We start from the raw sequence: 17,852 nt of genomic DNA on the forward strand, positions 1-17,852 counted from the left end.
TATATTCTCTTTAAGATTATCGAGGAGGTCAGAAAACTGAATATCGCGCGGTTTTGAACGAGCGCAAACGGAAGGGGCTGGGCGCCATAAGAAATAAAGAAACGGCTGTGAACAGACTTGCGTACGGTATACCTAAGTATGATAAAAGGAGGCGAGAAGAGTCAATCGGTGAAAAAGTTAAGCCTGAACAATACAATATAAAGTTCTCAGTGGTTCAATTATTTCTTTTCATGATAAGGGAGTCGAATCTACAGAAACAACCTCGTTCTTGGGGTCTCTCTTCTTTAAGACCCCCAGGGGAAACGAGTTTGATCAAGAAAGTGAACAAATCACGAGAAAATCATAAAAACAAAAAAAACAAACAAAAAGAAACCGGAGTGGACTGGGCTTGCAGTCGAAGTTGCTAAGCTGCTTTGAAGATGAACTGTGGGGCCGAACTTACAGACAATCGAACGTAGCATACTTCTGACTACCCCCAGTTAACTTTTGATGTCGTGGTTAAGTCCCCACCTGGAGTTTTATTTGATTTTTGATGTGGAACAAGGGTATGCGAATCAATCCGGGAGACGACTAAAATTCAGGTTAATCTTGTATGCTTGATTATTCACGCACAAATTATGACTTCAGGGTATAAACAAATCGGAAATACACCTGTCAACAGCTGATCAATGCGAATTTTAAAAGTTCGTAAGTTTCTTTACTTTAGACTGGCTCATTATCTCCACCTCGAGAGCTCCCAAAAGCTTCATCGATCTCTACTCAGAAAGTTGCCTTTCTTATCATATCCTGACTTATCACCATATTATATCGTTGGTAACTTCATTATAAGAAATATTAATGAGCTTTTGCCCCCGCATGTTTAATTTCTGGTTAACCTGGAAAATAAAATAATATAAAACTATACATCAGCAATAGTTTAAATTCGAGCAAGTTCTCGTCGGTGAGTTTCCTTGCAGAGATGTTTCCGCTTTCACGTTCAGCGCGGGCTTATCATCAAAGTCAAACAAGAACATTTCGTTTTCGTTGTGGCCCAGAGAACATCCGTGTATGCGCAAGCTGCGATCATCTTTGAAGCACGTTTTAGCCGTCTGTGTTATCTTTTCCTCTGTCTTTCTCTTCTGACAAGGAATACAATAAAACGGTGTCAGTGAATTGTGAAATTCTCTGTGATGCGCGGCTTGGTAAAACACAGACTGGAATCGATGAGGACACTTGCGGTTTTCGTAACAGGGAAGCGGATATACACTGTAAAAGTGAATCAAATATTCCTCCCTTGTTCTAAAGTACTTCCCACAAGAACAGTTACATTTCTTGTGTGAGTTTTTCATGTGTATTTCTTTCTGGTCCTGGGAGAGAAATTCCTTCTGCGGGCAAAACTGACAAGAGATTCGCAACGCCGATTGAACGAGCTTTATGTCCTTCGTTAGGGTTGCTCTTGCCTCCATTTTAGATTTTTCGTTAATATTGTGTTCGCTCTTCATATGCGCTTTTTTAATTTCTTCTGAACAGAACAGTTCATCGCAATACAGACATGTGGTTTGAGTAGCTTTGTGCTTTGAAAGGGCTTCTTCCGATTCAAATCTTTGATGGTAACGATGACATGAAGGGTTTTCACAGAAATAGTCATGTTCTGCAGTGTTATGCTCTACTGTTTCTTGATGGTTCGCAAAAATAAGGCGGCAAAACCTGCACGAATCTTCCACAACTTCGAGAATGTCCGTTTCTATACCGTTGATCTCTTGGATATCCAGATCGGGACAAAACGACTTCAAGATAGAGATAAGCTCGTCATGTTGCCTTTCTCGTTCAGCTACCAGATAGACCCGAGTCCGCGAGATTTTTTCGTCGTCTAGTTCAGCAAAATCTCCATATTTCCCCAGAAGATGTGCAATAAGCCCCGTATCAGATGCATACGGGGAGGTGGTCAGTGAGAAATGATTCTCGATCCAGTCAGAATCTCTCGGTGGTAAAGCTTTGACAGGAGTATCTTTCCTTAAGAAGACGTGAAGTTTTATTCGCGATGCCTTCGCAACCGCGGAAGCAAACTTGACGTCTTCGATGAAGTTTCGACAACTGCTCTCCCAAACCAAATAAAATTCGTCGTAACATCTTTTCGCGTTCATCGTCACTCGATTGTGCTTAAGCAACTGTGAACAGTTTGCCCAACACAGTCCTTAAATTAGTTCTTAAGTCGCAGTAATTGAACTTACGAGAAGGAAGACTAAGAATATTGTATTTCCATTCGGCCGAGACAACTTTGACGGCAGGTGGGCATATGAACAAACAAAACACCATCATAAGCGGCTTCAACGCAGTGCGGAAAGTTGACAAGATTCTTGAGTTGACTTCTCAAAACAATCAAGTCCAAACAGAAAACAGTCACCCACGTCGAGAAACAAAGGAGGGCAAACCTTCGTGTATACAAGAGGACAGAAAATTGCAATCATAGCATTTATAATTGGGATAACAAAAGCCAATTCTCGATTTCAATAAAACGATATTACGGTGTTAAAAGGCTGTTAATTGAGTGAAAATATTGGTGAGGCTTTTGTTTGTTCTTAATCTTCCGTCGATATTTCTGATTGTAAAACCACAGATAATCATATTGACACGAAAGACAAGGTGCCAATGACCAGTCGAAAAGAGATCTAGAGCACTTAGATGAAGGCACGGTTCATGTCAACATACAAATCGCGGCTTGTTTGCGGATGAGACAGCCGGCAGTGTGACAACAATAAAGCACCCTGGCTTAATTGAACGCGGGACACAGGGAAAAAAACTTGATAGACATTTATTTAAATCAAGTGGCCCTAAGATATTCTCATAAAATCAAAGTTCCGAATAGAAGAGTTTCAATGACTTGTTATGACTTTCGGAAATGTTTGTTTAAGTTATGGTCTTCCGACGCCCCCGCAGTCGCATGTTCGCCGTTGGCTAGTGGCTAGAGACCAACTTTATCTTCGGAAAACGAGCACTTCACGACAACCTTTGGTCAGCGATTCGAGTCCCCGCCAAACTTGAGCCCAGAGTTCGCCCCTGCTCGGTCAGGACCTAGACTGGCGGCTCAACCGCTGACCAAGGAGACCTGCTGATAGTCAAGTTCCTGAATGTCAAGTAGAAAGAAGGCACTGACATTCTCGTCACCAATGCTACTCGTTTCGATTCGTTTGTATGTTGTGATGGAGTTATGACGCGAGTGTTGTTCCCCCACCACTTGACAAAAGACACTGAGGTCCTGGTCACGGAGATGATACACTAACGCACTTGATCTCACGGCTCGGTCATAAATGAGAACGTACGAATAGTACAATAAAAAGTAACCGTTATAAAGGGTAAAGAAAATAGCCCTTTTATCAACAAACGCATACAGTAATCTTAAGTCTTGCGCCTGATTATAGAGACACTGATTTTTCCGTCAATCAATAAACCGGCCGATCTCTAACAACTACAAGCACACTTGAGAGCCAATAATAGCGCGTGCAGCATTTACAGTATTTAAGAAATAGAAAACATGTACCGTGTTTCTATCGAGTTTTTGTATAAATCTACCGGCTTTCTATCACGAATGCCGTTCTCTGATTGGCTAAGCTACTCACTATCTATTTTGTGATAGATAGTGAGTAGCGTAGCAGTGTACCCTTGTTAATAAAATGACGGCCCCTTCTTGGCGTTTTCGAAGTATCTGTGAAGAGGATTTAGTTAAAGTTTTTAACGACTAGCTAGTAGATTTACACTAAAACAATTAGATTATTCGCTCTCGATTTCTATTCAGTTGTGATGGTTGACAAGGGTGCAGCCCGATAGAAATCGAGAGCGAATAATCTAATTGTTTAATATATAGAAACACGATTTAAACCAATCAGCGCGCGTATTTTCTTTGGGCTATTTTCTAAAGTAATCTACGTTGTTCCTCAGTTAGTCGTGCCCGGCGTTCTCCATACAGCCTCCAAAATTACAACTGTCCGGTCTGTTTACCGTTTGATTATCATTCAGTGGAGATATAGCCGACTTGTCAGGAGAACATATCCTGTGTTTTTCCGCTACTTTTTTACGACCATAACTCCCTGGTATAGGACTTCGATTATCTACGGACTCAACCTTGCCATTGTGAATTCCACTTGCTGCCGGTGATGAAGAGATGGAGGCTGGTGAAGGGTACACTGCGAAAAAGTGATCTAAATACTCCAAACGGTCTCCAAAATATCGTCCGCAAGGGCATGCACATTTCTTGTGGGAGTTTCTTTTGTGAATTTCGAGAACATCAGGAGAACAGAAGACCTTGGTGGGACAGAATGGGCAGCGAAGTTGATCTTGAATGTGTTGTTTCAAGTCACTTTCCTGTTGGAATGAGTTTTCTTTTTTGTTGAATTTGCATTCCTGATTTGGGCAAACAAACCCATGCACCGCTCTGTCATGATAGTTTAGTTCTGTTTTCCCGGTGAAAGCAATAAAGCAATATGGACATTTGAACTGTACAAAATCCAGCAGTGTTGTTTCTGGTTTAAATTCGACGAATTCGAGCTTGACACGTTGCTTTTTGTACAAGGTTTTGGCGAGTTCTTCGTTACTTCTCGTCGATTTTGAGATGACATAATACGCACGAGTGGCATTGGAATCACTGTTGACAAACGAACCATCTCTGGTGGATAGACTTGCTGCACATTTCGGCCTACTTTTTTTAACAGGCGTTAATGTATAGTCGGCTTCAAATTTAAAGCTAGTTACATACGATTCCAGCAATTTCCAAGCGGAATCTGTCTGTTCTACGGATGCAGGGTGCTTAAATAGCCATGGTTGGTACTTCGGAAGCGATTTCCACGAAACATCGTGTCGGTAGAATATGTGAACAACAATAGTCCCTCGTAGCGATGGCGACAGCCTGATTCCCTTGATAAAATTGATCAAGTCCGTATCCCACTCGATAAAGAACACCATACGTCGATTGGAATTCATGGCGAGCGCACAAAAATTTGCGATATTTTGCAAATTGCTGAATTCAGGGGGAACATAAGATCGGCAGTCTCCTTGAACACCAAATCGTTTGCTTTCGCTGAAAGAATTCGTTTACTTTAAAAAAATCGCAGTGTCATTTGGTTCCTCGTCGCCATAGACAAGACATCCAGCCCTTCTGAAGCTTCTCGGTTGATTTGAAATCTCAAATAAGGCTAAATAAACTTCATGTAACCTCCTGTTGTGTTGAGTTCTGAAGATGAATAATTACATTTTGTTTAAATTCTTCTTTGTTCACTGTATCGTATAGTTTGTTTATAATATTTTCTGACAGGTGTTTAATGACGAATTTTTTTTCAAGGCGATTAATTACAGGTCGCATGGCAACCCATACATTTGCATTAAATGAGACACTATTTCAATTATTGAAATACAGGTGAATTAGAATTTATTGAAGTTTTAATTTTTATGAGATGATCGATTCTATGCATGAATTTCAGAGTTTACATTACACAAAGTTTTAATTCATTTGCTTATTTAAGGAGAGGCTTGCGACGATCAGACAGAGTTTTATTATTTGTTTTAGGAAATTAGACATTTATTTGAAACTGAAGCTTTTAGTGTAGTCAAGATCCTGCTGTAGAGAGGGTTAATTTTACACCCAAGTCCAAATTTCTGACCAGCCGTACGTTCAATTTGCGACCGCTCGAAAATATTTCGTCTCCGCATTCTTCGCGCGTTTTGCGATGCTTCGCTTGACGAACTGGAACATCTGCTGTTACGCGGTCAAAGTTTATTTCTGAAAAAATTTCCAAGATAAGACTCGCATGCTGATTGGTTGAAGCGAGTACGAACTTCAAATCCCCGGATCAAGGACCGCAGACCAACCCGAGAGGTGGGGTATAATGAGATGTCAGAATCGAGGAAGAAATTAGAAACGTGTGGACGTAATGAGAACACTATCACTGCTGCTTTTAATCGTGTTGGTCAACTAGTCCACCATGAAGACGAGAGTACTGTTTGTAGTTTTTCTGCAGACCAAGTCTTGAGTTAACCCGGCGAGGGATAGAAGCACTAGAACGCAAGGGGTGGGGCTGGGGAAAGATAATGACTCGTAGCAAAAAATAAACGTCTGTGGGCAGACTATCTCGAGACTATTCTGTTTGTCGATCCGTTTCCTAAGCGATACTCTCGCCGATCTTGAAACGATGAACAATAGAAAACGGATTTCTGAGAACCATTTAAAACTATAAGTGGCAGACAATGTTGGTTAACCCTAAGCAGAAGGTTATAATCTTAGCGTTATAAACTTCTGCCTCAAAGAATTAAAGTTGTTTAATGACGAGAAAGGCAACTTTCTGGGATCTTGTGATCTGAGAGATCAATGAGGCTTGGGGGTAGCTCGAGACCCGTCACAGACTCGTACCCGGTCGCTGATTACGTGTTTTTGGCCGAGAGATGATTGGATACTAAGGTGGATTAAAACGCGCGAGGTGTCATGGGAAGGATCGACCCTTCCCATGACACCTCGCACGTATTCACAATTAGTGAGGCTTTGCGGAAATTAAAGTATATTGCTAAGTCACTGAAATATGATGATATACGCACGCACAATGTATAAGAGTCTAACATTAACAGACTAGGCTGACTACTTTCCGTCTACTTTTAAGACGAAAGCCAATCTTCTTGGTTCATTCGATAAAGGGCAGTCGGAAAGGCCTGAGCACAGTAAAAGGATAAAAGGCAAAACCAGGTAACGTTCCATTGAATGAACTTATATTTAATTTTCGTCATAGTCAGTTGACCGAAGCGTAAACTAGAAAGACTAGAAACGCACCGTGATCTATAAGAACTCAGTCGTCCTTTTAGCTTGAGCTAAATGTAGTAGGAGACATTTTGTGACGCTCTGAACAGTTTCACCATTTCGTTTTCATGTCGTGTTTCAGTCACTTCAGTACATCAAAATAAAGCCCGGTCGTTTAACTCGACTATGACCCCGCAAATCTGAATACATTGAATTTCGTATTAGTTCACAAAAAGCTCCTTGTACAACAACCAGGAATAACCCAATCTTGATTCTGTGTTAAAGCTGAAGTATGGACGTCTTTCAAAACTCTTGATAACTTATTGAACGCCTTTCATTCGCTGTTTTACTGCTCAACCAGCGAATCAAAGCGGAAATGTTATTGCATCATGGAATTAAAGGCTATACACGAAAGACGAGACAAGGTCACTTTTCCGCCTTTGTATGTAATTCAAGAAGACAGCTTTCATTTTGTAGTTTCACCAAGATGAGGTTTAATTTTCTCTCAAGGGTCAATTAGAATGTGGCCAATCAGAGAACGGCATTCGTGATAGAACGTTAGTGGGTTTATACTAATTAACAAATGATAAACGCCATAGCGTGCACTATTGAGTTATGGATGCACGCGGGAGGTTGCTAAGCACGAAAGAAGCGTAAGAGTCGCACGAGGCGATAACCTCCCAAGTGCATCCATAACTCAATAGTGCACGCTATGGCGTTTACCATTTGTTTTATAACATAACATTGAGACATTGGAACAACAGAAGTCCTTTTATTGAGCTACATCACAAAAAAATGTTCGTGTAGTCTTACATGACAAGAGAAAACAAGCGCGCGAAAATTCATTCTTGACAACCGACTGCACACCAGTAACTCGATAGTCTGTCAAAAGATTTGCTTTGCAAACATTAGCGCACACGTCAGCAGCGTACACCCATGGGCAAATAGTAGACGTTAAATTAACCAATCAGAGCGCGCGCTTTGCTTTAGTTACGTTATAACAACATTTCTGCAAGAAGTTATGCGCTTCATATCAGGCTTTAATGCCTGGATTGCGGCTCCAAAATTACTTTAACACCATCCAGACACCAAATACATTCGAGAACAGAAATGTCATACACTATAATCTAAGAAAATTCACACGAGTATTTTCAGCCTAAAATCCGCAGAAAAATAAGAATATTTAGCCTCGGCCGGAAAAACAAAATTCAAAAATGAGTGCATTTATCGCCTTCAAATCAGCGCCACTCAAGTTTCGCGATACATCTCGTCCACAGGTAACCAGTTCAAGTGGTCGACAAGGATAAAAAGCCGAGCCAAATGACAGGAAGGAAGCTGGATATCGTAGAGTGCCTAAAGGTCGGTCTTGACGCCGCAAGAGAAGCAGGAGAAACGATAAAAGAAGGACGTATCTACGGTAAGCTTGGTATTGTATGTAATCGCCGTGGTGATTTTAGGCAAGCCATAGACTACCACGCGAAAGCACTTGCCACTGCAGAAGAAGTAGCCGACCGGGTTGGCGAAGGAAATGCCTATTGCAATCTTGGCAATGATTATCAGTGTATCGGTGATTATAAACAAGCCTTGGAATGCCACGAGAAAGATCTCAAAATTGTTGAAGAATTAGAGGACAGAAAGGGGGTGGGAGCTGCATATGGCAATCTTGGCATTTGTTATCATAGTCTCGGTAACTACCAAAAAGCCATAGATCACTACAATAAAAGTCTTAGTATTGCTATAGAAGTGAAAGACAGGGTAGGCGAGGGGAGGGCCTATGGCAATCTTGGCAATTCTTATCACAAACTCGGTGATTTTCAAAACGCCATTGAGTACCACAAGAAAGATCTTGCCGTTTCAAAAGAAGTTGGCGACAAGAATGGAGAGGGATGTGCATATGGCAATCTTGGCAACGCTTATGGTCGCCTGGGTGATTTTAACCAAGCTCTGTATTACCACAAGCTTCGCCTTAACATTGCAAAGGAAGTCGGAAATATAGCTGGAGAAGGACGTGCATACTCCAGTATTGCCTCTGTTTATCAAAGCATGGGTAATTTTAAGGAAGCTATAAATTACCATAAGGAAGGCCTGAGAATTGCTGAAGAAGTGGGAGATAGGGCTCACGTTGGACGTGCCTGCGGTGGTCTTGGCAGTGGTTTCCGAAGTATTGGTGATTTCAAGCGAGCCATTGAGTACCACGGCCTTCATTTGAGCATTGCCAAAAAACTGGGTGATTCAACTGCAGAGGGAACCGGCTACCTCAACCTTGGCAGTGCTCACCAAAGTCTTGGATATTTAGAAGAAGCGAAAGAATACTACAAAAAAAGTCTTAGAATAGCCACGAAAGTGCAAAACGAAGCTGAAAAAGCAGTAATATATGGAAACCTTGGTGCTGTGTATTGCCAGAGTGGTGATTTCGAAAGAGCAGAAGAGTACCAAGAGGAAGGTCTGAAAATTATTCAAAAGGTTGGATCTAGGGCCCAGGAAGGACATGCACATGGCAGTCTTGGCAGCATCTGTCATTCTCGCGGTAAATTTGAACAAGCCATACATTATAGCAAGCAACAGCTTGACATTGCAAGGGAAGTAGGTGACAGAGTTGGACAAAGAAATGCTCTAAACCTTCTTGGAAATACTTACTGTGGCCTCGATGATTTTCAAGAAGCTGGCCAATGCTACGAGCAATGTCTAAGCATTGCTGAAGACATGGACGACTGGGTTGGAAAAGGGACTGCAAGCCATTCGTTAGGTCTTTTCCATGCGTTGCAAGGATCCTTCGACGTGGCATTGCAATACTTTAGGTCAAGTGTACGAATTTTTAATAGCGGAAGAGCTCTTCTTCAAGCAAAAGATGATTGGAAAATAAGTTTGCGTGATAAGTACCAACATGCGCACAGAGCCCTGTGGCGAACACTGTTAAAGACAAGCAACATTGAGGAAGCTTTGCTTGCTGCTGAGCAAGGACGGGCGCAATCTCTGATGGATCTAATGAGTTCACGCTATGACTTGTCGAGATCCGTTGGACCAGAATCTTGTGAATCTGCGGAAACAATTTCTTCCATTTTAAGCAGTGTCCCCACCCAAATGTTTTTTCTTGCTGTTGATGTTGATATGATCAATTTCTGGGTTCTTTGTAAAGGAATCGACGACAAGGCGCACAGCGTCCAGTTAAGGCAGAAGAAAATTGAAAGTGGAACGGCAAATGATGGTGCCACGTTGGACGACTTAGTGAAGAAAGCACTCGAGAAAATTGGAACGGATGGCAAATGCGAGGATAGATCATTGGGTGAGCTGAGGGATGAAACCACTCTATCGAGTGATGAATCACAGTCGGCTCGCCAAGACACAATGGGATCAAGTCAGGACAATCCCTTGTGTATCTTGTATGACAATGTTATTAATCCCATTGAAGACTTGCTTCAATGTGGCGAACTAATTGTTGTCCCGGATGGACCGTTGTGCCTAGCACCCTTTGCTGCTTTTGTGGGGCGCGATTCAAAGCACGTTTGCGAATCTTTCAGAATTCGCCTTGTTCCCTCATTGACAACCTTGAAAGTGATCACCGATTGTCCAGCCGGTTTCCACAGTGAGAGTGGAGCGCTTCTCGTGGGAGATCCGTGGGTGCAAGAGATCGTCCACAAGGGAAGTAAGGAGCCGTTGTTTCGTCAGCTCCCTTGTGCCAGACAGGAGGTAGAAATGATTGGAAAGATTCTTAACACTGCCCCTCTCACTGGAGAGCAAGCAACAAAGAAAGAAGTCTTGAGACGGTTAGGCTCTGTTGCTTTGGTACACATTGCAGCACACGGACGAATGGAAACTGGTGAAATTGTTCTCGCTCCGAATCCAGAACGGACGACCAAGATCCCTAAAGAGCAAGACTACATGCTGACTATGTCAGATGTGCTAAGTTTTCAGCTACGAGCAAAGCTGGTCGTGTTAAGCTGCTGCCACAGTGGCAAAGGAAAAGTGACCGCTGATGGTGTGGTTGGCATTGCCAGAGCTTTTTTGGGTGCTGGAGCTCGTTCCGTTCTGGTGTCTCTGTGGGCGATTTCTGACGAGGCCACTCTTGCGTTTATGACAAGTTTCTACCAACACCTCAGGGAAGGAAAAAATGTCGGCATGGCTCTCCACTTGACTGCGAAGTGTCTTAGAGAGTCGGAGAACTATGGGAAGGTAACGCACTGAGCTCCGTTTGTGCTCTTTGGTGATAACGTTACACTGGAATTGACAACTGAAAAAGAAGAACAATGCAAGTAGACTTTCCCATAAAGAAACTCACTAGGGACGCAAAAATAAGCAAAACGGCCCAAATATAGGCTAAGGACGTTCACATGCGTAAAATAACCGGGATCAATGGGACTACGCAGCCGCAATACCTCCCACAGAGATCAGATGACGACCACCTCAACTGGTTCAAGAGGACGGACGATAAGGGAACATTGTGTCTGTGCTTAGGCTTATCGCACGCCACTTCCCAATAGTAAAATAAGTCCAAGCACAAGAACAGGCGCAAGAACTAGGATATTCTTACTGGGAATAAATTCTTATTAGGCTATGAAGACGCATATATTGTGCTATAGTTACAACTGAATGAGTTATCTTATTTGCATCTTCTACAGTGCGCGGGAAAGCCCTGGTAATGAAATTTCATTCTGGACCGTATGAAATTGACGATGAAAATTCTTCGATCTAAGATGACTGAAGGCGTGTTTCGTAATAGACTCGCTGCTAACGGCTTACGCCTATCCAAGGCTCTGAAAATATTCCTTTTCATTTTTGTTTCATTTTTTTTCCCATGAAGGGCCGTTCAAGGTCACGTTTTGTTTGGAAAACTTTTCAGGTGTTTCAAATGCACCGTTCTCTGTACAACTGACGACATTGGACAAGCACGTCTGTCAGCTGTGAGTTCCATTAGACTACAATTATTATTCTTTACATTATATTTAAATATTTTACCCACGTCAACTGCGAAAAGGAATTTAGAAATCTGCATGTAAAGGATTAAATCGTTTAATTTAGCGCCCGTCAAAACACAGAGCGGTAAACGAAACAAATTGAAGAGTTATAAAAAGGTGGCTTAGCGATGCATGTCAGTTTTTGATATGGTGGTTCATTAGGATATATATATTCAACAATTATCTTGCGAATTTGAGTAGAATAACGCCTTATACGTAATGCCTTTATAATGCTTGTACCGTTTATTATTGCAAAATATCGAAAATATATTACGCCGCTAGTACTAGGACTGGAATTATTCCCCGATATCTTAGCGATATTCATTTTGTGTAAAGCTTGGTGATATGCGGCTGTATATACATTGCTTTTGTTGTCTTTTTAATTTGGATTGACATAGACCATAATATGAGAGTACATCTTTTAACATGAATACTAAAGAATTCCTGTTTGACTACAACACATCTTTGTTTGTTGACGTTGTAAATACTGACGAGATACAAGTAGACAGTATTTTCATGAAAACGATGAACTTTCTTAGACCTTTTCAGGGTTGACTTTGCTCATTTGCATTACAATAAAATCTAGCATGTATGTGAGGCAATTTCGGGCTATTTTGTAGTTTTAGCCCGAAATTGCCTCGCATCCACGTTGGATTACAATGCAATGCAAATGAGAAAAATTAACCGTGAAAAGGGCTATGCAAGTTGGATTAAGGGTGCATGCGCTTGTTTCTGCCTGCACACATCCACAATTTTGTTAGACTTGCCACAAGTCGACCTTTGTTAATCCTTCGCTTACTCATCTCCCTCGAGAGAAGCGACAGGGCAATCGCGAGCGTGAGTGACGTAAGTCGCGAAAGTAACAGGCCATGGAAGAATTATCGGAAAGGACTTTTAGAAAGTCTACAATTTTATTTGCATGCATGCTTATGCCTCCTTGAGGGTACCATGCTGAGGCAAGGAGCATTTATAAAATAAGTTGATTTTTTTTTTCTCATTTTGATTGGTTCTTACTTATAATCTATATACAGACCCTATTCATAAATGGCTGCCAATTAAAAATTCTTTTGTAAGTATTGAAATAAGCACAACTAACTTCGTTTTTGAGTTGATAAATCAAAAGAATTTTTACTCTCAAACGAGGTTAGTTGGGCTGATTTAAATGCATACATACGAAAGAATTTTAGATTGGTAGCCATTTATGAAAAGGGTCTATTGGAGGACAGACAAATGGATGACGTAAGTATCCTTTTTCTGTTTATTTGTCTATTATACGAAACAAGTAGATTCCATGTTGCCGTACATGTGACGTCAAAATAAGTGGCAGATCCAGACCTTGAACTAAGGGGGGTGGGGGGGGGGGGTGTTTTGCTTGCCCTGCCGGCTTTTCTTCCTTCTGCGATTTCTTTTCTTTTTCTTTTTACCAAAACTAAGGGGGGCCCGGGTCCCCCGGGCCCCTCTCCTAGATCCGCCACTGAAAATGTGGTAAGAACATCGATATCACTGACACACTAGCTCGCCTAAAGGCTTGTGTGCCACGAGGAATCTATTTGTTAAACTGACTTGCTTGGCGAGCGTACGGATAAAAATGAGGATTAACCTGAATGCTGGTCGTCTCTTCGATTGAGTGACTTGCATAATCCTCTGCGTATAGTCTTTTTGGGAGTGTTTGACTTGAAGAGACGGCTGAATTTCAGGCTAAATGATGATCGAGGGTTTCATTTGTATCCATACAAATTACCTGCCTAAGCTTTGAAAATGAACTTTTCAAATGGCTAACGCTGGGCGACTTCTTCTCTACTGCCCACGTCACTCATTTTTGGGTTGCAGGTTTCTTCAGTAGACATACTCAACTCGTGTAGCTCTTGTTCCACATCTGAAATCAAATAAAATTACCGGATGAGGTTTTTAACGCGTCATAGGCATCTATACAGCCAACAGCCGTGAGTGCTAATTTCGATTGTCTGTAAGGTTATCCCAGTCAAGTTTACGAAAGTTACTAGGTAACTTTGACTAAGAGATGTTTTGCTATTCGTTGATTCTCTACTTGCACAAATCCCATAATACACCTCTCCCCCAAAATTTGCATTGTTTTAAATTTCTCTTGGGAGACCTTCATGTCCCAGGAGAACGAACGATCTATCCAAGGAATGAAATGAACCTTTCCTAACAAGCCATGAAACTTCCTCACCAAACTTTCTCAACAAAACGTTTTCGCTTACCACTTATTTTGCAATTATGTCCTTTGAGCCTCGCAGTACGCAAACAACGATATCCCCGGTATGTAAAAGCAGCTAGACTGGCTGCGTTATTCGTACACGGGCTGCTGAAGCAAGCGCTCTGTAACAGAAAAAGACATTGACAACGAGTAACGCAAATTGTCCTTGCTAGATTTCACTGATTTATTTCAAAATGCGATGTGTCTTCCATCAGCAGACATTGTGGAGCATTGTGCGCTAGAAGAACAAATGGGGTGAGGCCTCACTGGGCTCGCAGGTGTTTATCTTCGCTGGAACAATATCCTTCTAAGCAACCCCCTCACAAGCTAAGTAGATGATGTGCTTGTCTTATACTATACGAATACTCCTCATCTTAGCTCCATGATATTTGTGGTTTGAATCTTCCTCCAAGTCAGTCTCATGTCCTTCGTGAGTACAATTGTTGAGCTCACATTCGCAGTTTCCATTTTCACCTCCCGCAGTTTTGAAATTGTAACTTACACAGTTGGGTTCCATGTAACAGAGCGTCATGCAAACATTTTCCACAATGACGTCACTGACGCTTAGCACGTGATTTTTGAGACGCTTTTCCTTTGAATGCTTTAGCGGGGCCAAACAACAAATGGCGACATTCTTCTGAAAGTAAAAAATGTGATCAGGTTGCTTGATAACCGCAATATGCGACAGATGCACATTCGGAAAGTCGTGGGTTCGGCTCCCTTCCAATACTAATAATTTTTCTTGGCAGTAATTTCGCTTTGTAGAACACAGTTTATCTCCTGGTGCATGGCTTCATGACGTTCCTGCATGTACGTATCGCTCTCTTTATCAAGATTTGCCTTCCTAAACTTGTTAATCGTGAGAATTTCTAGCCCATGAAGTTGGCAGAACATACTCGAAGGAATGTTCACAAAGGAACTGACATGATTTAAAACTGACCTTGATCGTCACAGCAGCTGGCGGCTGGTAGAAAGAAAACAACAAGAAGAACGCAATGAGAGTGGTATTCAGTGGGAACTGGCAAATGAGTTGTTCTGCTTGTGGGGAGAATCGCGAAGAACCTGGTAACGTTTATGAAGCGTCTCTTTAACAATAGTATCTATGACTGACAATAAACAATATTGTGTAATTGAACTATACCGAAGAAGCCCAGGCCAATGAAATCTTCTCCCTTGCCCATCTGTGTTCATCCTTAAAGTGATGGGTATTTAAGTACAGATACTGTTAATTAACATTTGGCTTACAAGAATGGCGCAAATATTAAACGTAGCCGAGCCTTAAATGCGCTCCTGGTTGTCTCTGTTTTCAAGTTAGATGATATCGGGTAGAAATAGACTTTTTTTTCCCAACCACAGCAATGCGAAACTGGGGAAAGCAAGAGAACTGAATAGTTCAGTCTTTCTATTTCTGCTTAAAAGGTGGGCTGCGTTCCAAACGGCAAGAGGCGATAACGGTATGACAGTGTTTGCGGTTCCGGAAGAACTTACCATATTGACGCATGAAATAGAAAATACGAATCTTTCGGAAAGTATGTTGTACATTCTGTTGATATGCAGAAGAAAACTAATGCTTTTGCTTGAAACTAGTTAAGGTTGACGAGGAGTAAATGTAAGCACGTATTTCTGCAAATAAATATTGCGCGAGAAAACGAAACGTCTCCGTTTTCCGATTAATTAAGTTTTTCGTATTTCCGGCATTAAATAAACAATAGCCTCCATTTTGCGCTGAAATATGCTAGGATATTTGTACGCGGACATTATCTGTTCCGAGAAGCGAACAGTTTTCCGAGAGCGTAGCTCGAGGAAAACTGTGAGCTTTGAGGAACAGGTAATGTCCAAGGACAAATATTCGAGCATATTTTTGCGCCAAATGGAGCCTATTGTGTTTATTATCCTTCAAATCTTTTTCGCAACACGCGCAGTTTTGAAAATTGGGGAATATTCTCGGATATTCCCCAGTTTTGGCTGAGGAATATTCGGTCACGTGACTTATTTAGACCAATCGCGCGCGAGCGAGAATATTTGATGGATTATAATTAAACATATACTGGCGATTCGCCCACTGCATATTGTTATAGATTTTGTAAAATTTTCCAAAACTCCGTTCTATGTTGACAAACACATTCTTATATGCGACCACTGACAGAGAGACAGAGAGTGACATTTGTTTTACTCTTGTGAAAACATGGTAATTGTCTTGCACACACATGCAGTCACCTTAAATACCTGTAATATCGTGAAAAGAAGCCATGAGCTTAAATCGTTTTGAGGGACTTTTACGGCCTTTTCTTTGGGGGGTATATGATAGATTTTGCCCCCCTCCCGCAATTCAGTTTTTAAGGCCAGGAAACATTTGGGAAAGTCGTACTCGGTACTTTAAGGGGAACTGCATATTTCCGAGGTCAGGGTCAGGGGACTGGCTTTCTGATGGTCGTGTTTCGCTTGTTTATATTTGGCTGCCTGATTAGCAAAACCAAAAAACAACAACTACAACAACAACTAAAACAACAAACAGTCGACCAAAAACATAACAAGGCAAAAACAAAAAACAAAAAAACTCGAATTAATGCATCTACAAAGTCTGGTCCTTTCCACTCACAGTCGGAGCGCAGTGCCAACAGCAATATGACTTGTTGGTCTCCGTATCCAACTGAGGTGGCTAGTCCAGCAGTCACCCAGACTATCGATTTAATTAAATCCGTACTGCCCACCACGTGGGGATAGGTGTTTGGATTCTTTTAGGTCCCCTTCGAGTTTTAGGTAGTGGGAGAAGAAGACAAGCCAATGACGAGATCTTATAAACTAAGGCAGATGTTGAGCGCACAGCCAGCATAATCTTAGGTATTTTAACAGTCAGGGGTTTGAGCCCACGACCTTCTGCTCAGCAGTCCGGTGCTAAATTTAGAGGTGACTCTTTCCAGACGGTTATCGCAGAGCAGAAAATCGAAAGTTAATGAAGTGCGCTGGATATTTAAAATAACTTCGTTTTTCTTCGAGAAAGTTTTTTTTTTCTTCATGTAATTCTTATTATGTTCAAGATTACCGTGACGAAAGTTAGAATCAACGTAAATAAATAAATAAATAAATAAATAAATAAATAAATAATGAATGAATGAATGTTATTTAACCGGGGTGACCTCTTCAGCAAAAAGCTGATATCAATAAGGGCCCTGCAAAGGTAAAAGAACTTTAAAAAGCCTAAATACAGCCACTAAATTTAACAGTAATTTAGAAGCTTGTGATCTATAGAATTCTAAAATACAGGTTTTAAAAATCGTGATCGAATTAAGATCCTTCATTTCGTTTGGAATATCATTAAAAAGTTTTGATCCTTTAAAATAACAAGACTTCCTTACAGTCTCAGTTCTCACTTTGGGTAGCATTAAGTTCTTCCCACTTCCACTCGTGTTGTGCATAGTTCTAAAAACCTCAAAATAATCCTTAAAAAACATTGGAGGGATCTCCTTAAGCATTTAAAGGTTAAATGAATAGTATGCATGTCACGCCTCATAGACAAGGCCGAAGGGAAGCCATTTTAAATTCTTCTCGGCGTCTAAATCTTTGGTCTTCAAGACAATCTTTGTCGCTCTTCTGATCTCTGTGCACGATCTAACCTATCACGTTCTATTTTCCCAATGCTGCTCCATGCAACATCGCAATAATCCATGACTGGAAGAACAAGAGACTGATAAGCCTTGTTGGCTGAGTTAAAAGTTAGATTGTTTCTAATTCTTCCGAGGACATCGATTCTTTTGGAAATCTTGACCAGTAGTTTATCCACGTGTAGTTTAAAATTAAGATTTGCATCTATTTGCACACCAAGCTATTTATAATGTTGTGCTTGACATCGCACAGAGCAGTGCCATACAAACCAGTATATGGAACGTATGGATGAGGACTGCAGTGAATCAGAACAAGCCACCACTCA

General features: G+C 41.3%; 3 protein-coding genes across 3 annotated transcripts; 1 reads left to right on the top strand and 2 right to left on the bottom strand.

Annotated features, from left to right (window-relative positions):
* Positions 1–77: 77 nt before the first annotated feature.
* LOC145495506 (uncharacterized) lies at positions 78–2,468 on the bottom strand. The gene has a single exon (XM_081475143.1). The coding sequence runs from the start codon at positions 2,121–2,123 to the stop codon at positions 906–908; it is 1,218 nt and encodes a 405-aa protein (XP_081331269.1). The 5' UTR covers positions 2,124–2,468; the 3' UTR covers positions 78–905.
* A 209-nt stretch (positions 2,469–2,677) lies between these two features.
* LOC145495514 (uncharacterized) lies at positions 2,678–5,129 on the bottom strand. Its single transcript, XM_081475156.1, has one exon. The coding sequence runs from the start codon at positions 4,951–4,953 to the stop codon at positions 3,916–3,918; it is 1,038 nt and encodes a 345-aa protein (XP_081331282.1). The 5' UTR covers positions 4,954–5,129; the 3' UTR covers positions 2,678–3,915.
* A 325-nt stretch (positions 5,130–5,454) lies between these two features.
* LOC145495477 (uncharacterized) lies at positions 5,455–12,741 on the top strand. Its single transcript, XM_081475104.1, has 2 exons — positions 5,455–6,703; positions 8,032–12,741. Exon 2 carries the CDS (start codon positions 8,075–8,077, stop codon positions 10,934–10,936), a length of 2,862 nt encoding a protein of 953 aa, XP_081331230.1. The 5' UTR covers positions 5,455–6,703; positions 8,032–8,074; the 3' UTR covers positions 10,937–12,741.
* Positions 12,742–17,852: the final 5,111 nt, after the last annotated feature.

Source organism: Orbicella franksi, chromosome 8 (assembly GCF_964199315.1).
Source record: "Orbicella franksi chromosome 8, jaOrbFran1.1, whole genome shotgun sequence".
NCBI lineage: Eukaryota > Metazoa > Cnidaria > Anthozoa > Scleractinia > Merulinidae > Orbicella > Orbicella franksi.